This window comes from Mesoplodon mirus (assembly GCF_964341445.2).
Source record: "Mesoplodon mirus genome assembly, chromosome: 2".
Lineage (NCBI taxonomy): Eukaryota > Metazoa > Chordata > Mammalia > Artiodactyla > Ziphiidae > Mesoplodon > Mesoplodon mirus.
Window position 1 is genome coordinate 70555905 of NC_138977.1, and position 24525 is coordinate 70580429.

At 36.5% G+C, this 24525-nt stretch overlaps 1 protein-coding gene across 2 annotated transcripts in view; it reads left to right on the forward strand.

The window, feature by feature from the left end:
- The window catches only part of STIM2 (stromal interaction molecule 2), a 172024-nt gene that overhangs the window by 107998 nt on the left and 39501 nt on the right, over nucleotides 1-24525 (forward strand). For both annotated transcript variants that reach the window (XM_082638404.1, XM_082638405.1), the window contains exon 3: nucleotides 563-677. In XM_082638404.1, coding sequence (XP_082494530.1) covers nucleotides 563-677 — 115 coding nt within the window. The remainder of the gene's footprint in view (nucleotides 1-562; nucleotides 678-24525) is intronic.

Sequence of the window (24525 nt, forward strand, 5' to 3'; positions counted from 1 at the left end):
GAACAGAAATACGATGCAGTAATTGAGGTTAGTATTTAGTGTGTTCTGAAATACCCCTGTCACTAAGTATTTGGTAAAAATGTATAATAATTGAGGCAGTACATTATGCTGTTGAGCGTAACCAAACTGCTTGGGTTGGAATCTCAGCTCTGAAATTCATTATTTTTTCAACCTTAGGCAAATTAGTTAACCTCTTTGGGCCTTGGTTTTCTTATCTATAAAATGACAATACATAATACTTTCCTTATAGAACTGTCATGAAGTTAAGTGACTGTGTGTGTGTGTAGATATGACATATTTATTATGTAATGTGCAATAGGACCTGATAAATAATGAGTTAAATAAGTACTTTTATTGCTGCTGTTGTTGTTATGATTAGAAGACATCTCATTAAATAAATTTTATAAACATTTAAGAATAATGTGAGTATAAAATACCAAACATGCATCAGTTATGATCAGAAAATTACCAGCTGCTGTATTTCACATTTTACTTTTTTCTGTTTATAGAGAATAAAATAATGAATTCAAGAATACTTAACTTAGTGTTTTCTCTTTTATAGTTTATCAGAGAAGATATGAAATATAAAGATGCTACTAATAAACACAGCCATCTGCACAGAGAAGACAAGCATATAACTGTTGAGGATTTATGGAAACGATGGAAAACATCCGAAGGTAAGACTGTTTTAGTGATCTGAATCCCTGAGCTGCTTTTCTGAGCTCACTAATTGCATATGATTTACAAACAAATCAAAATAACATTTCTATGAGGATATTTATATTTTAGTAAATAATTGTTCCATTTTTTATTTTGAAATATGATTTAAATTTTTCTTAGGATTTATTAAAGGTCAGCCTGTTTTCAGATATTTTGATACCTTATACTAGAATAAATAAGGTAACGCATGTCTGAGAGCTTAAAGTCATAGAGCATTGTTTCATCTGTTAAATGGCATTATTATAAAAGGTTTGTCAAATAAACATGTGGATCCCAAAGTTTAATTTTTTTTTAATTTATTAATTTATTTTTGGCTGTGTTGGGTCTTCGTTGCTGCGTGTGGGCTTTTTCTAGTTGCGGCAAGCAGTCTACTCTTCATTGTGGTGTGCGGGCTTCTCACTGTGGTGGTTTCTCTTGTTGTGGAGCACGGGCTCTAGGCGCACGGGCTTCAGTAGTTGTGGCACGCGGGCTCAGTAGTTGTGGTGCACGGCTTAGTTGGTCTGTGGCATGTGGGATCTTCCCAGACCAGGGCTCAAACCCGTGTCCTCTCCATTGGCAGGCGGATTCTTAACCACTGTGCCACCAAGGAGGCCCCACCAAAGTTTTTTTTTAATATGGAGAACAGTTCCTAAAGTCTTTAGAAGGCAAAGTCTGTTGATGATAAAGACTGCATGATACAGTTGTGTAATTTATATTTTATTCCTTTTTCTACCCTTAAGTCCTCAAGCTGTCTTACGGATAGTAATTTTTTAGGGCAGGAAAAGTGTATGGCCTAAAACCTCAACTTGATCCCCAATTGTAGAAAGCTACATTAAAAAAAAAAGTCTGTTAAGTTTTTTTTTCTTTTTCTTTTTTTAGTAACAGTGTCAAACAAAATGTCTTTTTCCTAATGTTTCTATTCTTTTGTCAAAGTCAAGCAATTATATTGTAGCATATATTTTTCTCTGCCAGTTTGAATAGTGAAATGAAATTAAAAAGAATCTGGGACAGATTACCAAGTAGGAGTATGAAAAAATAACAAAGTTTACTAGACTGTCAGTGGTAACATTTGGAAATGAGAAAATACAGGAAACTATTCCATCAACTCAGTATTTTTATTAATATAGAAGAAGGTTTGCTTGGGAGGGGAGGGATAAATTGGGAGATAGGGATCGATATATACACACTACTATGTATAAAATAGACAACTAATAAGGACCTGTGCTACTGTGTAGCACAGGGAACTCTACTCAGTACTCTGTAATGACCTATATGGGAAAAGAATCTAAAAAAGAGTGGATATATGTATATGAAAACTGATTCACTTTGCTCTACACGTGAAACTAACAACATTGTAAATCAACTATACTTCAATAAAAATTTTTTTTTAAAAAGGTGTTCTTATGTTTTTGTTTTCACTTTCTAAAAGAGGCATCTGATGAAATACTCTGGGAAGAAGAAAAAGAAAGAAGGAAAAAAATACCACTGACTTTAATGAAAGATACATAGACTTAAAAAAAACTTCTCCATTTCCCTTCCCCATATTATTTTAAAGTAATATGAACTTGGGTAGGAATAGAAATAAATGAGTATAAGTTTCATGGGAGAAAGTGCTAGAATGGTCAAAAACTCAGTAAGACTATTTATATGAAATATCTCAGCGATATGTAGATATTAGTAAAGGACTTGGAGATCCAGTGGAGTCTATTGCCACTAGTATATTTTAGATTTGGAGTTTGTGGTAAGCTGAATGGAGCCCACAAAACTAACTACATTTGAATGAAGGAAAAAAAAGATTTGACCACTTCTCACCACCTGTTGTGCTACCACCCTGGTTCAGCCCTCATCCCTTTCCTGGATAATTGTGGTAGCTGCCTGAGGGTCTCCTTCTGTATACTTGTGCTCTTTTGAAATTTGTTCTTCACTTAGCAGAGTAATCTATTTAAGATATAAATCAAATTTGCTCAATACCCTGTAATGGCTCAGAGTAAAAGTTAAAATCTTTACAAAGATCTGTAAGGCTCTACATGATCTGTCCTCTCCTGCACCCTCCTCTCTTCCGTTTTCTGTCTTTTCCATTTCTCTCACTCAATGTGCTCTGCCCAGATGGAATCCTTGCTGCAGGAATGCAGATGTCCTCCTGGCTAACTCGTTATCTCTTTTTTGGACTCTTCTTTCCTTGAGGCCTACCCTGACACCTCTATTTAAAATTGCAAATTGCAAACCATGTCCCCCCGACCCCCTCTTGGTTGTTTGGCACCCTTGTTGATCCCTCTTACTTAGCTTCACACTTTCTTTTCCTCATGTCAGGAATCAGCTTCTAAGTTATAATATAATTGACTTATTTGTTATGTTTGTCTCCCTTCTGTCCCCTACCCCTGAAAATGTTAGCCTCAGAAGGCGGGGTGGGGGGAGGTCTTTGTCTATTTTGTTTATTACTGTGTCCCAAATTCAAGGGGATTCTGTCCTTAAACCCCATTTTGATTTCCCACCCTGGTGAGTTTTGTGGGATCTTTTGTGATTTATGAGAATGTTTGTTTGTTTTCTGCTTAAGGTCTTTTCAAGTTGAATAGCTTCTTAAATCTCTTTTTTCCTAGGCTTTCACCTTAATTTCCACCCCCTAAGATTTTACCATTATGGTGGTGAGAAGATTTCCCCCTAAGTCTTCAAAGAGTTGGCCTAAATTATCTGCTTTATGCTTCCTTTTCTCCAAACCCCAGTCTCTCACATACCTTTCTTAGGGGATTAGGGCTTGGGCGGAAGTATCTTAGTAGGGCTCCTACTAAAACAGCTGCATGGGAGGGAAGAGAGAGGAGTTGAGTGAAATTAACCTCTACTAGAAGCTTTATGGTGACCTGATTTATTTTCTCAGTGTCATTTTTCTCAGTTGATTTTACCATGTCATACTCTTTTTATTTATTACAGGCTTCATGTAAAAAGGCAGAGCATCGTTAGATCAGTGGTTTTTAAATCATAGCCTGACAAGCCCCAGGTTTCCTGGAGGTATCTCAGGGACAGGGATAAATGTGTAGAGTTCTGCTTTTATCTGGTGTATTCTGTTTCTGTTTAAGATTTCTCTTGGGAAACAAAAAGTAATTCTTCTGAAAAGGTTTCGAAATTGTTGATAAAGAGATCAGAATGCAATAATATGTAATTTAAGGTTGTTTAGTTGTATATGAATATAGGTACATACACACGTATATGCACACACATGCATACACACACAAGCATACAGTCATACTTTGCCCGTCATTGTTGTGTCTTCGGTGCCTGGAGCAGTGCCTTATTTACTTTGATCTTCAGTAAAGATTTGTCTAATGAATTGAACGAATGAGTGCATAGTGCCCCATGAGCATTGGATTCTCAGTAATTCAGTTCATACTTTGCGTACAGGCATTTCTGCCATAATGAAATATATGCATTCCTGGAAAACTTATGCTTTGCAAAATTATGAGCTTAAAAATTAGAATTTATGGGGAAAATCGGGGTGGGAGCAGACTACTGAAAACCTATGCAATGTTGTAATCAGAGCACTAACAGTACTAATAAAAATACAGGTAAAAAAGACGTGTTAAATTCCTAATCAGTAAATACTGTAGTAGATATGGGACTTTACCTTAAAAAATAATTAAAGATAACTTATTAAAAGGAGGTATTAGGTAGGGTTGAAGTTGCTAAATTATGAAGACAAGGGCAATGTGCACAAAGATGAGAACTGAGCAACAAGCATTTCTAAGAGCCTGTGGCCAGATTGAGCTAAAAGGAAGAAGGAATGGCGAGCAGGCATCATGTTCATAGCTTTGTTGTTCTGGTGTTCTTCATACTTTGTATCCATTTGCTGTTACTTGGTGGTGTTAAATGATAACGTGTAAAATTATGTGACTTTTACATTATATTAACATGATTCCTTTTTACCAGTTACAGGTAAGCTAATTCATGTTACAGTAGCAATGAAGCATAATTGGTTGTATCTGTTATGTGCTAAGCAGGCATTGGATCCTGGGTACTAAAGATGAATTAAATGTGTCTCTGGGCTATAAGGAGTAAGTAGCTGAGTGGGAAAAACAGAGTAAACAAATAATTACAACATGTGGTGAAATGTGTAATACTAGAAGTAAGTGTAAGATATGAGGTAGCTCCCTGGAAGGACTAATGAACTCTCTGATAGGATTATACACAGAAGGTGGTGTTTTCGGTAGGCTGTGAGGGTTGACCAGGAGTCCTGGAAGGGGATAAGGAGGTAGACCATAAATGGTAGCCCGCATATAGCTCCTCCTTCAGTTACCTGAAAATTTGCTAGAAATGGAAGTGTAGGTAGCATACTAAAGGAGGCATGTGGGCTTTCAAGCTGTACAAATTTAAATACTGGCCCTTCTGTTTATGAACATTAAGACTTTTGGCACATTTAATAATTCACTTGTAAAATGCAATTCTTGTGTGATTTAAATGAGTAGTGTAGTAAAAGTGCCTGGCATAATTCCTGGCAACACCTGATAGGCACTAAGTAAGTGTTGACTTACTTACCTTTGTAATAATGCTGAACGAACTAAAATGTTCAGCTCTATTTAAAGTTTTGTAAGGTTTTTGATTCAGTCTCTTAATATTCATCAATAAAATGAATAGATATATTAGACTACATACTCACCATTGTAGTGTGCAATTCTCTGGTTGGTAAAATGTACCTGAGATCTTTATGGAATATTGTCAGTGGGGAAAAAGTAAAGTTGTGTTCCTCAGAAATTGATACTGATCTCATATAGAAAAATTTCAGCGTGACCTGAATGTACTTTTTGTGTGTGTGTGTGTAGAGAATGCTTGGTTAGTTTGCACATGGCAACAGTCCAATACAAATGAAAGCTATTTAAAAAACTAGTATTAGACTTCAGACAGATTTTGATAAACTGGATCAGTTGTTAAAATTAATGAATGAGCAGTTAAATAGTAGCCAGCTACCTAATGAAGGAAAATATAGATAGAAAATTATTGGTTATGTATAAGATCTAGGGACCATAGTAGATAAAAAAACTGATTAGGTAATGTACTGTTTTTAAAAATGATAACTCATTGGGTTAAATAGTTATTTTAACATGTGACACTCATGAGGTAATCTTTCCATCCTGTTCAGCACAGGTCTTATCTTACCTAAGGTCATTGTGTAATTTTGGGCTTTACAGATTGAATAGACATCTGGAAACCTTGCTGAAGGTTTATTATTATTATTATTGTTTTTTGATTAGAAATTTAAAGGAACTGAAATTGTCTGAGAGAATGAAAGATGTCGGCCTTTAATGATGGATGTTTTGAAGTGTATGTAAAGCCTAGCTAGAGATAAATGACTAAGAGTGTTTTCTTTCTGTTTAGGAAAGCAAAAATGTAAATGTTACATAAAGGAAATATAAAGGAAAAGAATTCCTGAATATGGGTGTTAAATTTCTAAAAGTAAGGAGGATTATAACTATTTCCTTTGTATAGATCCTTGATATTCATAAGGATTTTCTTTTGGGTGTGAAAGTATAAATGGATCTCTAAATGTTGATAAAATCTACCAGCTTTTTTATGTGTATGCTGTTGGTTACAATGAGACTGGAATGAAAAAAAATGTAAAAGGATCAGTGCACATTGCTTGACTTTATCAGCAGAGTAACTCAAAATATAGACCTTATAGATAATAAGGTAGCCATTATCTTTGTGGCGTCCATCAACACAATATTGTATGTTTACAGTAGTAGGCATGGCAGTCACTATGGTGACTGATATTCACTTATACAAGTAAGTATAAGATAAGGCCTTGTTTTTCCAGGAGTTTACGATATTGTTACATGTGCACAGATGAAATGTTAAATAACAGTACAGGAAGGTTTGATTAAATACTAGGTCAGTGGTTCTATTGTGGGAGTTTAAGAGAATGAATAGATTTATTATGAGGAAGTCTTCATTAGGGAGATGACTCTTCAGCAAGATTTTGAAAGAGAAAATTTTCTTAGAAGTGAGAAAGAGAGGGATATACATACAGGTTAGCACATTAAAATGAGTAAATGAATAGGTGTAATTCCAGACTTTAGTCCTAAATCCCTCAAATAAGCACAGTTTACAAGTCAGAAATGTAATTTTTTTTTTTTTTTTTTTTTTTTCGGTACACGGGCCTCTCACTGTTGTGGCCTCTCCCGTTGCGGAGCACAGGCTCCGGACGCGCAGGCTCAGCGGCCATGGCTCACGGGCCCAGCTGCTCCGCGGCATGTGAGATCTTCCCGGACCGGGGCACGAACCCGTGTCCCCTGCATCGGCGGGCAGACTCTCAACCACTGCGCCACCAGGGAAGCCCAGAAGTGTAATTTTTTAGTGTACGAGAGAAGAATAAATCATTGTTTTAATATTTATCTTTTGCTATTAACATGTAGTGCTTAACCTTTCTGTGTCTTGGTTTTGTCATCTGTTACGGGTAAAGGTTATCTATTACATCAAAGTGTTGAGGATGAAATGAATTTGTACATGTGAAGTGCTTAGACTAGTGCCTACTACATAGCAAGTGCTCAATGACTATCTGTTGTTACTATTTTTGTAAGGCAAGTGTGAAGGTGGCACATGGGGGGGATGTTGGAGACTAATATTTCTGAGTTGGGGAATAGTAGAAAATAGGGTTAGTTAGACAGGGAGACCAGACTATTGAGCCTTGATGTTTAAGTCTGATGAACTGCTTTAAGAATGACAAGTAAGAGTCCACTGATACACCAGTGCTTACCAAACGATAGTGATTGCCTGGAGGACTGTATTAAGGATGCTTGATCTGTGCCTGGTCTCAATAGCAAAGTAGGATATTACTGTAGAAATTACTGGTTGGCCATATTTACTACGTATGTGGGAGGTGGTGTAGTGTATTTTAACATTTTTATCATCCTTGGACTAAACATTAGGAGCTATTACGGCTTTTTGTTTTAGAAAGTCATATAATATGGAAGAGTTATAGGATGATGAATTCACTATAGGCAGGAAAATCAGCTGTGAGTTTAATGTAATGTGGATTTGAGTGGGAAGAATGAAAATACACAGATACTGAAGACACACAGCTGAAAAATATGTTTTCTGTCCTCCACCTGCCTGTAGTCTATCATTGGAGAAAGTTCTGTTGACAAGTAATTAAAGGATGTGATACTATCTGTAATCAAGATGGGTAGTAGGCACTGTGGGTTAATAGAAAAAGAAGTATGTTAGTCTGCCTGCAGAAGTCAGGTAAGGCCAGAGGAGTTAGTTGTGTATAAAGGGACATTTACTTTTTTTATCTTTTGTCACCCTTCCCTGGGAAGGACTCTACTGGATTAATAGCTTTTGGGATATTTGTAATTAATATAGCACATTTTAAAAACACAAGGCACTTAATATGCTTCAAATGCTTATGCTGTTTTATTAGCCCAGATGTTTAACACTTTTCAACTTTTATACAATACTTTTAGTTCTAGGAGAAGCAGTTGTTAGCCATCTATAGAGGTACTGGGTTTTCATTGTCCACAGAAAGTGGTTTATACAAGGGAAGGCCTGTCCTTGAGGTAAAGTCTGATTTCAGAATGACAGATGTCATTATTTGCACCACTAACAAAAGCCTTTTGTTGTCAAAGTTTCTTTTATGTAGAGAGTAGGTGACATGAACATATTGTTCATTTATTCTATCAACCAACATTTAAGTGTGTTAACATGGGTTTTTTTCTATAACAGTAGCATAAATATTACTTGATCAGTTGGTAAATTGATCATTTTGCAAACACTGCTTTATATTAATCAGGATTGATTTTTGTACTTTGTATAAAGTGTGTTTTTGTTCCTTTTAATCAAATAGCTTTCTTTGTATTATATAATTATCCAAATGAATTCAGAGCACTCACAATAAATTGCTAATCTTTCTTCATCTTATTCTATGTTAGTATTTCAGTCTTTCTGTACCCTTAATTTCAGATCTCTTCATCAGGACTGTTTTGGTTTTTATTAGTTTAGTTGTTTTCTTTTCTCTCTCTTTCTCTTTCTCTTTTATTGTAGGCACTCCTCCTCTTTTACTTCAGGATACTTGACTTTTGGAGACTTAGGGTCATTGCATGTACTGATTTTCTGGGATTAGTTATGACTTTTTAATCTATAGAAGATACTTGACTTTGAGATAGCTCTGTCTTCCTTTATAGTTCTTTCTTGGTTTTGTTCTGAAATAGAGACCACCTCTCAGAATAGGATGCAGAGACTGACTACCTATTACATCTCTCTGTACTTTGGGCTTTAGAAAACTTGACAGTTTCTATTCTGTGTGGACACATGAATTAGATACATTGTGAGCCTTCATTTTTTCTCAAATAACAAAAACCCAACTTTTATATATTCATCATATCATGACGCTTTTCTTATAATTTAAGGAAGTACTATTCTAAAATTGTTTGTGAATTTGCCTTATGGTTTTCTATATACCTGAATTATTCTACATTTCTCCTCTGCTGTGTTCACAGACTCAAGGGATACCTCAAGTTTGGAGTACAGTAACAGAACCTTCTGCAGAAGGTAAAAATGAGGGCTGTCCACTTTTCACTGTGATGGACTATCTAGAAAACAATAGGCTCTCTTGAACATCTTATTCTTTCCTCCCTTACCCCACCAACTGGGAACCAGTTCCACATGGATGTGTGTTAAATTTTGCTTTAGTAATCCTTGGTTTGGCAAGGGGTGGGTAGGAGGACTCTGGTTCAAGTTCTGGTTGTTAAAATATATGTTATTGTGGGAGATTCACTATATCAAATTCTGCTTTAGGTGGAACAAATATTTTGTTCCTGCTCTTTTGGATGAAGAACTTGTTCGTTGGTAATAATATTTTCCTCTTCAAAGATGGTCAGTTTTACAAAAATCTTTTCTCAAACAAATTTTATGCTTACCTGGGGCTTTTTTTCAATTCCACTGAATATTACTTAACAATTTAGAAGCAACTGTAATAGAAATAATGCAAATTACAATGAAAATAAAGATTTCACAGATACTAGATAACCATTTTGATTTGAATATGACTTATTTCTAAAAATTCATTTCTATAATTCTGAAACATATACACATAATCTCTTATATTACATATATAAATATGTCTCAGGGAATGTATGATTAAAACATAGGATAAATCACATAGTGTTTATATTATGTCTTAAAAATCTTTTCACTCTGTGGATGGTTATGTATTCAGATAGGGTACAAAGTACAAATAATGTTTATTGTCTAACTTTCTCATCTGGTTAAAGTGCTCTTAAATAAGAGGTCCTTAATAAGCATTCCTCTAACATTTGGCCAGTCTTCTGTTTCTCTTTCGCTCTGCATCAGTGTGAGTTCTTCCGAGGTGTTGAAAATGGTGGACATTTGGATACTTTTGATTCAAAGTGTTTAAAATCAGCTGCTTACTTACGTTATTAGTTTAAAACTAAGAGTCTAGATCAGTCTAACAAAATGAAACAGCAAATGGCAGTTGCATTGAAGGAAATTAAGTTTTTATTTCCATCATCAATTTTCTTTCCTTACCAGGTAATAGCTAAAAAAAAAAAAAAAATAGTATAAAACAGGTGTTTATCACTAGGAGCTTATGGCTGCTTAAGGGCTATGTTCTAAAACAGAAATAACAATATAGAGTTGTGATTCCCTCATATAAAGGTAACATAGTTAGAGTTATATGAATTAAGAGTTCACTAAGAGAAGGAAAAGGAAAGAGAATAGCCCCTTGGGAATACTGCTAATAAGACAAAAGCAAAGGATTAGCTAATGAAGCAAATAATGACCATCAGAGACACGGGAGATGAATCAGGAAGGTGCACTTTCTTGAAAGTCTGTAGAGGAGAGTTTTCAGGAAGTGATGGATGGTTGTATAGTTGAGGGCATAGTCCACCATATTGCAAAGTATCTGCTGAGAGCCCTCATGAAGAATCTTTTTTTAGTTCTCTGTAATAAGAATAGTTGTATTCCTGAGGGGATGATTTGTGCTTATCTTGTGAACCCTGTGACTGATTTTATTTCCTCCTTTGTCTACTTTTTGTAGCTTTTATTAAGGACCTCATTTATATTTGTGCATGCTTTTAGTTTGATTTTATTTCTCTGGTCCATTGACATCCTTCGTGTTTTACTCTCTTTATATTATATGAATCTTTGTAAGTCATTTCTTCTCTCTCTCTGTCTCTCTCACTGGGGGATAGAGAGAGGAGAGATAAAAAGTGGCCAGTAGTGCTAAATAGAGAAATACAATATATTGGAAAAAAGCCATTAGATATGACAAGAAGAAAATCATTAACCTACAGGATATCACTTTAAACATTGGTATGGGGAATTGACTCACATATACACACGGAATAAATCTTAAAAAAGATTTAAGTAGAAGCAACCCACATGTCCATCAGCAGATAAATGGATAAACAAAATGTGGTATACAGTGGATTATTATTCAGTCTTAAAAAGTAAGGAAATTCTGACATATGTTACGACATGGATGAACCTTGAAGACATTATGCTAAGTGAAATAAGTCAGTCACAGAAAGGCAAATACAGTATGATTCTGCTTATATGAGATACCTAGAGTAGTCAAAATCATAGAGACAGTAGAATAGTGGTTGCCGGGGGCTAGGGGGAGGGGAATGGGGAGTTATTGGTTAATTGGTACAGAGTTTCCATTTTGCAAGATGAAGGGAGTTGTAGAGTTGGATGGTGGTGATGGTTATACAACAGTATGAATACGTAATACCATTGAACTATACACTTAAAAATGGTTAAGATGGTAAATTTTATGTTATGTGTATTTTGCCAAAATAAAAAATGATTTAAGAGAATGAGTAGATAGGAAGCAGATATATGGGTAACCCCCTATTTAAGGGGTAGGCAAGAAAATGGAGGAAATTGAATGGTAGTTACAAATAGGTAGTATGCTCAAGTAAAGGGTTTTCTTAAGAACTGGTAGATCTGATTATGCTTAAAGAAAAAGGGAAGTACTCTACTGACATTTTACAAAGTTGAACATTTAAAAAAATTTTCATTTCAGCAAGGATTTTGTTCAAAAAGTACTACCACTATGTATAAGAGTTGGAAGTTGGGATTACATCTTAATGTAATAAATGTCAGTATTTATTTTCTTTATGGATAATTATGTTGGTTATGGATTGAAAAGATATTGTTAGGTTAATAAAAAATGAATTAAGCTAAGACAGGCAAGAAACTAGTTGACAGGATAATTCTTCATTGCTAGATGGCTCTATCACTAGCCATTTTCAAATCCTTTGCAGAATTTACTTCTCGTGAAGAATTTGAGTGACAGTTCTTTTAAAACAATGTCTTGAACTTTTTTGGAAGGGGATAGAGGTGGCCTAGGAAAAGGGGAAATGGGAGGGTGAGTAACTAGAAAGGGGAGGCCCAAGAAATTCTTTACCCTTTACATATGCTTATTTGTTTGTTTGGTTTCTGAATTATATATTGTAAGAATATAGAATTCTAACATCCTTATTTTCCATGTTTTGACCAGTACCAAATATTTTGTGGCAGAATTTTAATGATAGTGCTACAGCTCTACTACAATGAATAATAATAGGTTTCTGTGTGCTAGCTGCATACCCACTGATCCAGAGCCTGTGACCTTAGCAAAGGTAAGCATATCCCAGATTGCAGTGTGAGATAGTTGAAGATTAATCTGCTTTGGTAGTTGTTTAAATTTCTCTCATCTGTTATTAATGAGCATGCTCAATTGCATGAATCTGACCATGACTTTAGACTGCATTCTCTTTTAGATGTGTTATTGGAAGCTTTTGAAAAAGGGAAGGTTAAGTTTTAAGTTAGTGGATATATGTTTTAGGACTGTGTCTAGATTCTTTGAGTGTTTTTCAGTAATGCCCCAAAAGTAATCCCTCTAGTTTCTAATGGAACCTGCACTATATTAAGTACTGGAGGCTGAATTTATCACAAAACTAAACACTTAATAAGTTACTGTGCATAACTGATTGTTCAACATGCTTTGTTGATTGGCTTGAAATTACAGTATACTATGTCTTTTTTTTTTTTTTTTTACTACAGAGCTTTATTTTAAAGTTTGAGCAGTTTGTATGTCTTAATAAGTCTTTTTTTTAGTGGCAGAAGATAAAGAGAGAGACTCAAATTACTTCAAGTAATGGGAAATTTGTTGTAAGGATACTCTGTCATCAATGATTTTATTAATTGCAAGTGACTCACTGGCATTATTCTGGGTTTTGGGGTTAGAGCATTGAGCAAAATAGATATCTTACCTTCATGAAATTAGAACTCTTTTAGGAAGACAGATAATGAACAAGTCTGCATGTGTGTGTGTGTATGTAGATATATACACACTCACAGGACTGCTGGAACAGATTAGTGTTATGATACAAGTAAAGCAGGGTAATACATGATCGGTGACTAGGTAGGGTGGGGGCTATTTAAGTAACGTAGTCAAGGAGGAACTTCCCAAAGAAGTGATATTTGATTATAGACCTGAGTGATAAGAGAGAGTGAGTCACAGGAAGGTCTGGATGAAGTATATTCCAGGTTTAGAGATCAGCCAGGCTAAGACTCTGAGGCTGAAATGACCTCAAAGTATTTAGGGGACTATAGAAGGCTGATGTAGCTAGATGGTCATAAGGAATGGGGAGAGTGGTAGGAGACAAGTAAGATCACTGGGATAAACAGGGGCCAGATCTCATAAGGCCTTGAAGGGCCTAATAAAGAATGTGGGATTTATTTTAAGTATAATGTCAGTATACTTACTGAAAGTCTAGCTCCATTTAGGAGTTTTGAGCTAAGTAAGGATGTGTGGTCTATCTTTTGAAAAGATTATGTAGTTACTGCGTGGATATTAGACTCTGCAGAAAAGAGGCAGGAGTAGAAGTAAAAGGCCTGTTGAGGGTCTTGCGGTGAGCTGGTAGAGGGAGGTAGCAGAGAGGTCTGATTTGAGATATAGTTTGAAGGAATAGCTGGCAGGATTTGCTGTTGGATTAGATATAGGAAGCTGATCGGGGTGGGGACAGGAATTAAGGACGGTGCCTAGGTTTTATGTATCTGTGGTATTAAAATTTCTTGGAGATGGAGGCAATTAGGGGAAAAAGAAGTTGAAACAGGCTCAGTTGGGCCTGATCAATAATGGGAAAAAAAAACAAAAAAACCTTAAGAAACATGGAGATCACGGTGCAAAGAAGTGAAGGACTGAATGCTGAGAGGAGAAGGATCCTGGAAAGAAGAAAGAGACGACGTGACCAGTGAGGTATGAGGGGAACTGGGGGAATCTAGAGTGCTGAAGTATATGAAGGAAATATTTTAAGAAAGAAGGCATAGTCAGTGTCAGATGCTCCAGAGTCGGCAAAGTAGAGGCTGAGGTTGCTGGTGATCTCGACAAAGCAGTTGCACTGTAGTGGTGGAAGTGAATGTCGGATCGGAGTGAATAAAAGAGAAAGTGCAGACAGTAAATATTGTTGACTTTTCAAAAGGAGGAGAAGAGAAGTGGGGCTGTGATAACCTGAAGATAAATATGATATGAAGGCAGTTTTTTTTTTATTTTTTAAAAGGTGGAAATATATAAAAGTGTGTTTATTAATGGAATGACTCAGTTGAGAAAAAATTGATGTAGGAGAAAGTCAATCTATATTAATTAAAAACTATCTTTATTTAACTTAAGGAAAGTGTAGGTATGTAGTCAGGGGCTTAATCCACCCTTGTTGTCTGCATTTCTCTGTTTCTTTCTGGATTTTGCTTTTATTTTCTCCTACTGAATTTCCTAGAGGCTAAACTCTGTGGCTGTGGGCAGTTGTAAACTTACCTTTTCCCAGGATCTTGACCAAAGAGAAAGGAGTCTTTCCTGCCTGCTCTAGTTCGAAAAAGTTCAGGAAGTAACTGGCTTAGGTCATGTGGCAGTGTCCTCTGATTACTTCCTTTTCTGACCCCCTTTCCCTGGTGACCATGAGTCTTGTCTCAGAAGATGACAGAGAGAAAAGGGGTACCTAGTTGACAAACAGCTATAACAGATTGGTGAGCAAGAGAAACTAGACTTTGACAAGAGTAGGTAGAAGAAAAGCTTAAAAGGTTATTCTGGATCCAGAAGTAGGTATGTGGGGTCTGGCAGCGTGGGTCACAAGATGTAAAATATAGCCACTCCTTCAGAAAATCTGATATGTTCTTGACATTTTCAGGCCAAAATTTTTGGGCTATAAATGGATTTTCTCATATACCTCTTTTTTACCCCACTCTGAATTTTATGATGAATATATTATTTCCCAAATATACATGCTTTATTAAATCCCATTTTGGTATTTTAATTAAATGAGCTAATATAACTCTCATCACTGGACACTATATCAGTAAATTTTGCTCTACTTCTACCCTTTCCAAAATCTTCCTCGCTGTTACAGATTTTCACCTCTGCACAGCTCTTTTTACTTTGACAAGGTGAAACCCTGACTTTGTTCACCTAGATCACCAGACATGTCTATACTGTGCAAGAGGAAACATAGATGTTTTTAAAAGCATAGTTGGAGGATCAAAGAAGTGAATTCGAGGAGGCAAAACCTAGGTGCTATCATTCTGAGTTAGTTTGGAAATCTTGAGAAAGTGATGCCCTCCAGATACATGTTAAGTTTAGGGAATATATGATTCTTGGCACATGACCTTTAGGTGTTTACACCCCCAAAAGCCAAATAGTATTCATCACAGTTAAGTAATATCTAAGAATACCAACTACCGTTCACAACTACTGGTAACTTTACTGTAAAGAGCCTAAGAATGTAGAAGGTTTTTGCAGTGCTGTGTCTTCATGATGTCCTAGAGTTCTTATCTTTTGAGTTACTCATGAATTTTTGCCAAGTGAGGTCTTCTCAGTAGGGAAAAGAACAAATATGACATTAGAGAGTCAATGAATATAAAGTTTATAAAGGCATCCAGAGAATTGTCTAGGAAGATATGCTTTTATGAAATTATAAAAAGTTATTAAATTATAAGTAGTTATAGGCAGTACTTTGCTGTTATCAATTCTAGGAAAAGCAATACTTTTATGAGATTTAGACTACTATAAGAAATGGAAGTTTTATTTAGTTTACAGTGGTGTCTTCATTTTCTCTCTCTCTCTCTCTATATATATATTTATTAATTTAAATATTTATTTATTTATTTGGCTACCCTGGGTCTTAGTTGCAGCTAATAGGACCTTTTAGTTGCAGCATGCTTGCGGGATCCAGTTCCCCAACCAGGGATCGAACCTGGGGCCCCCCGCACTGGGAGCGCAGAGTCTTAACCACTGGACCACCAGGGAAGTACCTTCTATATTTTTTAATGAAAAATTTGGATAATATTTTTTCAGAAATTAATTTGATGTCATTGTAATTGTCTTTCATTTTTCTTAATAGGAAGCAAGGAGTAGAATTCTCTGAAATACCAAATTGGTGTAATATTTTTATTAGTAGCATTTGTGTAGACTGAAGACATGGATAAATTACGAATAGATATGGTATTTGTCTTCTGCAATGTAAGAATTTGTTTATTTTGCAAGTAAATTGGTTAGGCAGGACTTAGAGGTCACTTCTGTGGTTTTTGGTTTGTCAACACTTCCATTAAAATAGATAATCAGGGCTTCCCTGGTGGCGCAGTGGTTGAGAGTCCGCCTGCCGATGCAGGGGACACGGGTTCGTGCCCCGGTCCGGGGAGATCCCACATGCTGTGGAGCGGCTGGGCCCGTGAGCCATGGCTGCTGAGCCTGCGCTCCGCAACGGGAGAGGCCACAACAGTGAGAGGCCCGCGTACCGCAAAAAAAAAAAAAAAAAAAAAAAAAAAAATAGATAATCAGGGCTTCCCTGGCGGCACAGTGGTTGAGAGTCCACCTGCCGATGCAGGGGACACGGGTTCGTGCCCTGGTCCAGGAAGATCCCACATGCCGCAGAGCGGCTAGGCCTGTGAGCCATGGCCGCTGGACCTGCGTGTCCGGAGCCTGTGCTCCGAAACGGGAGAGGCCACAACAGTGAGAGACCCACGTACCGCAAAAAAAAAAAAACAAAAAAAAAACAAAGAAAACCAACAATAAAATAGATAATCATTACTCACTAGAAATAAGAGGGTAATTTATAATTTAAGAAGAACTCTGAATTTAATTATTTGGAAATAACTTGTTGTTTTGTCTCCAACACTGTTTCACCAAAGTAAGCAGAATTACTTTCTTCCCCATTGACACAGCTGGGGCCTGAAAAAAAAAGTTAAAGCAGGAAAGCGCTTCTGGATCTGGGAAATAAGTCAATTCAAGAGAACAAAGAAATATAACTGGGAATTATTGAATAGACAATTAGAAAAGGCAAAAAAAAAAAAAAGGTTATTTCAACTCCAGCTCTACTTTTACAGTAGCAAAATAGTAAAGTTTAAATGTTTTAGTGTTTTAAACCAATGTAGTCACGATGTTCCTAAAAAAAAAACTACTTAAATTTCAGGTTATTCCTGAATGCAACCAAAGTTAAGAGAAGAATTGGTCTTCTTTAAAGTCTAGTTTTCAAAAGTATCATAAATATTTTTTGTTTTGTTTTGTTTTTGCGGTACGTGGGCCTCTCACTGTTGTGGCCTCTCCCGTTGTGGAGCACAGGCTCCGGACACGCAGGCCCAGCGGCCATGGCTCACGGGCCCAGCTGCTCCGCTGCATGTGGGATTTTCCCGGACTGGGGCATGAACCCGTGTCCCCTGCATCGGCAGGCGGACTCTCAACTACTGCACCACCAGGGAAGCCCATAAGTATCATAAATATTTTTGTAGTAGTTTATTATTAGTTTTTTGCTAAATAAACATAATAAATCTGTACTAGAAATTTCCAATATTATGAATTTAGGATCTTACATCTTTTCAACCTGCTACTAAATGAATGTTGAACAACAAGAAAACTTTTAATGGATTCTGAGGCTTTATAATCACTGAGGTCTCTCATCTTTTAGTTACTGGTATCTTGCGAAACTCCAATGTACCGCTGTCCTTTCCTAGAGAGACAGTATTCCATAGAAAGTGTGGAGCTTGACTTCCTAGATTCAACTCTTTGTGTAACACTTAGTATATTTTTTCCCCCTTGGGCAAGTACCTTAATCTTTCTGTCTTTAACCTTCCCCATCTGTAAAATGTAGGTAGTAATAGTACCCACCTTAGAGGATTGTGTTGAGGATTAAGTGAGTTAATCAATATGTAGAGCTTAGAACAATACTTGACAGCTAATAAGGGCCTAATATTTGCTATTCTCATTGTTAGTGTTAAAAGATTACCATACTTTCTTGAAGAAAACCATAAACTACAAAAGTAATGAAGTTAGCAATTATTAGAACTCTCTGCCTGCATAATTGAAAAAGATTATTAATACAGTTTTTTTTAATTGAAAGCAATTTCAAGTTTAGTGAAAAGTTGCAGGACCAGAACAAAGAACTCATACACACTTTGTCCAGAGACCCTTATTCCAATTTTGCCTTTTATCCTCATAATGACCTTTATAGCCAAAGGATCCAAGAGTATTCATTATACCCAGTTGTCCTGAATTTGTAGTCTTCTTTAATCTGGAACAATTCCATAGTATTTCCTTGCCTTGCATGTCTTTGGCCAGTAATTGTCAAAAGTGTCATTTTGTAGATTGTATCTAAATTAGGATTTTTTTGATGTTTTCATATGATTAGATCCCTGTTAGGCATTTTGGGCTGGACTGTCACAGAAATGATTCTTTTCATCCTTTTGAGTGGCACACGGTGTCAGTTTGTCTTAGGTGGTGTTACCTTTGATCACTTGATCAAGATAGTGTCTACTCCATTTTTGTAACTGTAAAGTTACTTTTTTCCCCCTTTGTAATTAATATTTTGTGTGTGTGTGTGGAGAGAAACTTGGAGACTTTGTAATATCACATTCCTCATAGCACTTTCACCCACTAGTTTCAGCATCTGTGAATGTTTCTTGCCTGAATTATTTATTACACTGATGGTTGCCAAATTGTAATTTTTCAAATTCCATCATTCCTTCTATTTATTAGTTGAATTTTACTATAAGGAAGAAATTTAAACAGCTTATTGTCAACATCTTGTCCTGTGAAAATGGTGGGAGATAACAGACATATCTTGAAAATAGAAATTGGGGAAATAGTGAATCTCAAAATCTATGACTGTTCTGAAGATTGATCTTCTGCATTTATTCATTTATATCAGCATGGACTCCTGGATTTGTTGCTCTCATTATATTAATGCTTAAATTGTCCCAACTATGGCTAGTGGGAAGCCTTTCAAGCTGGCCTTTCTAGTCTTTCATGTGTATGTCTCTATCATTTTTTGAGCTTTCCTTATATTCTGGCACAAAAAGATGTTCCAGGCTTATTTTGTTATTTCTCAGCCCTACCCCTGTAAACAACCATTTCTCCAAGGAGTTCTGGTTACTTTTAGTTGAGGTGGTATTTAGAAACCAAGATTTGCACACTGGGTGTTCTCATTGCTACTGAGGTATTATTCCCAGGCCTTCTCAGTGGACAGAGTTAAGAAACACACACACACATCTCTATTTACTTCTCTCTATATATTAAAAGTCACGAGTTCTCACTGATACCTGATACCAGTTCACACTGATACCAGTCTAACACTACTGGATTAATTCTAGCTGGTTAATTCTAGTTAACTTCTTTCCCTATTTGTATCTCATTTCACTGACTGTGAAACACCTAGCTCTGTTATCTTCAATATATTTTCTAATTTGCTGAGTCCCCCTGTACATATTCAGTCTCTTGACACCATTGGGCTGCTCCCTCACTCAGGAGCTTGCCTTGTAGGGACCTAGTGTTCCCATTGTCCTCATTATGCAGACTCTGCCCCCCACTAGCCTATCTTCCCATCCTCACATGGAACCCAGCTACTGCTGGGCAATTTGAGAATTAAAAAAGACTTTGGAGAGAAGTCGAGTGAGCACTATACAGTGACATTGTATTAAGGAGTTCGTCTTTATGAATTTATTTTTATCACTGAAGCACATTATTCATATTTTTCCTTCATCACATAACTCTAGCTATTGACAAAGGTCCCCTATGAATGGGGAGGCTATTTAGTATTTTAATGTTTCAATCATTTTGTCAGTAGTACTCAGAAAACAAGTGAACTTTTCCTAAATTGTTTTGACATTAATAGTAATGAGTTAAACCACTACTCTATATAGTAGTTGAAACCTAAATTGGAAAATGCTATATACCAAGTAAATGCAGCTAATAGCATTTGTGAACTGTTAGAATTTTAAATGCTACATGTACTAGAAAAAGTCATATCAAAGTTCCTAGGTAATATTATCTTGAAAATGCTTTTACCATTGGAATTGGTGAATTTTTCTATTTTAGGAGAAATAAGGATTAACACATTTTGCATGTGATGTCTCTTCTTACCTGGAGATGTGTGACAAGAAGCTGTGAAAGCTCCATTTTTAGCTGGCCTTTGATTTAATACCCTTTAGAAATAAGGTATTTATTAACTGGGCTTTGTGTTCATTTTTGTTGAACTTCCTCTTAAAGTCAATACATTTTCTTAAGTTGAGCTTTATGTTAGCCTTGGTAATAATTCCTTGACTCTGATGTTTTACGTTTATTTTATTTAGTGCCCAGGAGTAATTACTGTGCACTCAGTAAATATTTGTTGAATATAAGAATCCCAGGTCACCTGTGCAGATAGTCTTTTGAAGAAACTCCCAAATTCCAAGAGAAAAAAAATTGAGCATTTTTGAAATCTTAATAGCAGAAAATTAATGCAGACATTTGTAAATATAATAATTATAATTATAGAATTGTTGTACAACATATTCTTTGAAAAGAAGCGTCCTTTCCTTTTTATGAAGCTTAGCTGTACTTTTGAAAAAGTTTGTTGCTTTATCTAGAAATGCCACTCTTTTTTTTTTTTTTTTTGCGGTTCGCGGGCCTCTCGCTGTTGTGGCCGCTCCCTTTGTGGAGCACAGGCTCTGGACGTGCAGGCTCAGGGACCATGGCTCACGTGCCCAGCCGCTCCGCGGCATGTGGGATCCTCCCAGACCAGGGCACGAACCCGTGTCCCCTGCATCGGCAGGCGGACTCTCAACCACTGCGCCACCAGGGAAGCCCCCACTCTTTTTAAAGTGAATGCAAAGGTGACATTTTCCTGGCAGCTTTGGTTAATAAATCATTTTGTAATTCACTCACTCATCTAGCAAGTATTAATTGAGTTCCTAAGAAACATCTGCCATTCCACATTTGTTTAGTGCCTGCTGTATTTTTGGCATTGTATATAACATGTTGGGAATATAGAAATGAATAAGAGATATTGTCTGCCCTTAAAGAACTTATTTTCATTTGATGTGAACCACTCTTTGTAGTCTCAGTTCAGTGTTTTTAACAAAAAAATGGTTTGAGGGCTGAGTGTAAAATGGAAGATGCATAACCAGAGATTCAGCCACTCAGTCCCTAACGTCTTCGCTGACATTGTAATGAGATGTTTAGGAAAACTTAAACATTTAATTCCCTTATAGCTGTTGAATCCACTGATTTTGTGGACTTACTTATAAAGAAAGCAAATTCCTTGAATTTACTTATTTATTGTAAGTAACAATATTTATTATATTATAATAATTTATATTTGTGGAACAATTTTACCATTCCTAAAAGTTATTTCCACATACATTTTGTTAGTTAATCTTCAGAACAGTCATACAACTTTGAGACTCAGTGTTTCTCCAGTTTCTGTTTTTTAGATATGTCTTTGTTATCTTTCATCATCTTCACGAAACTAGGTGTTGATGGTATACTCCGTTTAAATGATAAGATTGCAATTTACAACAAAAAATATTAAAGCCTTCCCTTAGTGTCCATTGTACCACTGTTGGAGAGAGAACACCTGGTAATTTTTGAGTTCGGAACATTCAGACATTTACCAGTATTTATCTAGAGTGTCTAAAAATTACATGTAATTCTTGCATGGTAAAAGGTAAGGAGCTCATGAGAGAAAGTGTATACTTATTTCTCTTTGATACACCTACTAATATCTACTAATATCTAGACTTCCCAAGTTCAGGGTGTGGCTTTTAGGTGTCCAAATATAGCATGGTGCAGGAATTTAGTCCTGTTAACAGAGACATGCCCCACTGACCACTGTGCAGATGAGGCAGCCACGTGCTGGTTCTGTTCTAAAGATACGCCTCTCTTGACTATGCTGAGCAGCTGATCATCTGAAGTCTCACTCAGAACTGATACCACAAAGTCTATAAACAGCCTGAGTTGAGATTAAGTGTGGAAAGCTTTAAACATTTTCATTTTTTATATTTTAAAAAGTTATTTTTTTAATGTTTATATTACATTTAGTTAAAATTGCTTTTCATCAAAGTCCTGCTATGTTGAACCTTTGGTTAGTTGCATTTTCCCCAGATAAATTGTCTGTCACTGTAAGAATTTCTGACGCTTTCGTAACTTAAAATTCTTAGTTGAAATTGAATTTGGAGAAGCTGTGAATACTGGTCTGCACCTATATTTTAGAAATTATAACGTCACATAAACATGCCAGTAGGGCTTCCCTGGTGGCGCAGTGGTTGAGAGTCCACCTGCCAATGCAGGGGACACACGGGTTCATGCCCCGGTCTGGGAAGATCCCACATGCCGCGGAGCAGCTGGGCCCGTGAGCCATGGCCGCTGGACCTGCGTGTCCGGAGCCTGTGCTCCGCAACGGGAGAGGCCACAACAGTGAGAGGCCCGCGTACCACAAAACAAAACAAAACAAAACAAAAACATGCCAGTAATTCAAATATTTTTCAAACGACAAATAATTTTTAGCTTGTGTATCAGAGTAGCTTCAAAATATAGAACTTGTTTTACTAACCATTTCATATGGCCAACTTTAAGTATAGTTACTTTTGTTAACAATGTTTCTTCTTTCTCCTTCCTGACCCCCTTACCACACCTTTTGTTACTTATAAAGAAGTTTTCGTACTTTAATAGAAAGTAGTAAGTGTGTAGTAACTGTACTGTATGTAGCTATATGGTACTGTATTAAAATATCACAAGTTGATTTCTTTGAAATACGTTAGTTTCCCAAAAGAAACTGTTAAAGCAATGTTAGTTGCTTTCCTAACATTAAGAACATGACAAATGTTTTTATCACAAATTTAGAAGATAGCAGTTTTTAAAAAGTAGTAGGAGATATTAAGAAATTAAATGCAGAGTAAATGTAAATGGTGTGTCTGTTATATGCAAGGTGTGTGACACAGCTGATGGTGGCTTTGAAATTTTCTCAGTATGCAGAGGAGGGGAGGAGGAAGTGCGTAATGGTTAAGAGTTGGGGCTTTGAAGTCGATGTAGTTTTGAATCCTATCTCCACTGCTTACTTGGTGTTTGAATTTAGACAAGTTACTCATACTCTCTGAGACTCAGCTTCCTGATCTGTAAACCAAGATTATAATATTACTCCTTAAACCTAGTTCATAGGGTTATTGAAAGGATTTCATGAGATCATTCATGTAAAGCATTTAGCACAGTTCCTGGAACTTGCCAAGTGCTCACAAAATGTTAGGTACTGCTTTATTAACATGTCTCTACATGCACACTAATGCTTTATAATTAGAAATTAGTTTTCTCCCTCACAGTATTTAGGTGATTTCACAAATCATCTTTGAAGGCTTTTAGGACAGCATGTACTTAATATTAAATACAACAGATGAAAACTTACATCGTGGTACTTCACTAAGCTGTTTTGTATTTTTAGGCCTGTAACTTAATACAGGTATATGACTAAGTGCACTGGGTGCATTGGTTTTATAAGATTGCCTTCTGCAGATGAAATGAGCAAGTAAATCATATATTTAAATCTTCTGAAGTTTCTCTTTTACACTGTTCATGTCTGTCACATTTGTTTAAGGCAGAGATGGACTGGAAGCACACAAATTCTCATTTCGTCCAACTGTCAAACACATGGCTATAAAACTAGCACCTTAACCTCCATTATAAGTCTCTGTGATCCTCTTTTGGAGTCAGGGATTCTCTCTTTGAAACGGGATATCATGAAAACAATATTGTTTGTCTTTCATTCCACTATGGGATAGCAAGTAGACACAAAAACAAAACAAAACAGGTTCTTTAAGGAAGAAAAAAGTCAGTTATATATTCAGCTAATACTTAAATGGCAACTTTATGCTGGGCTGCTGGAAGCTTACAGTATGGTAGGAACATAAGATGTAATTAAGCAAACTGTTACAAAATAAGGCAGCACATATGATATGCCATTTGGTAGAAATAGTAAGTACTATAGAAATTCAGGGGAGGGAGAGATCACTTTCAGTTGGAGTGTTTCTTCTACTTATAACCTAGTTTGTACAACTGAGCATGTACCTATGCATGACTCATGAGTCTTTTTTAGAAGGCTGCTTTTGCTGGGTGGCCACAGGAATGCTTGATTCTTTACCTCTCTGTTGCTGGGTATTTCTAGCCCTTACTATCTCTCTTTTTTTTTTTTTTTTTTTGCGGTACGCGGGCCTCTCACCGTTGCAGAGCACAGGCTCAGCGGCCATGGCTCACGGGCCCAGCCGCTCCGCGGCATGTGGGATCCTCCCGGACCAGGGCACGAACCCGTGTCCCCTGCATCGGCAGGCGGACTCTCAACCACTGCGCCACCAGGGAAGCCCCCTTACTATCTCTTCATTTTCCCCATTACTATAGCTTCTACTGCTGTCTCCCCTGAGGCCCAGTTATTGTTTTTCATCTTTTCAAAGTGTTGGTCCAAACTAATTATATGGAGGTGGCATTGACAATAGCAAGTAGGAAGGGCAAGAAAGAGGAACTGTTTTGGTGTAGAATCAGGAATCTCATTCCCT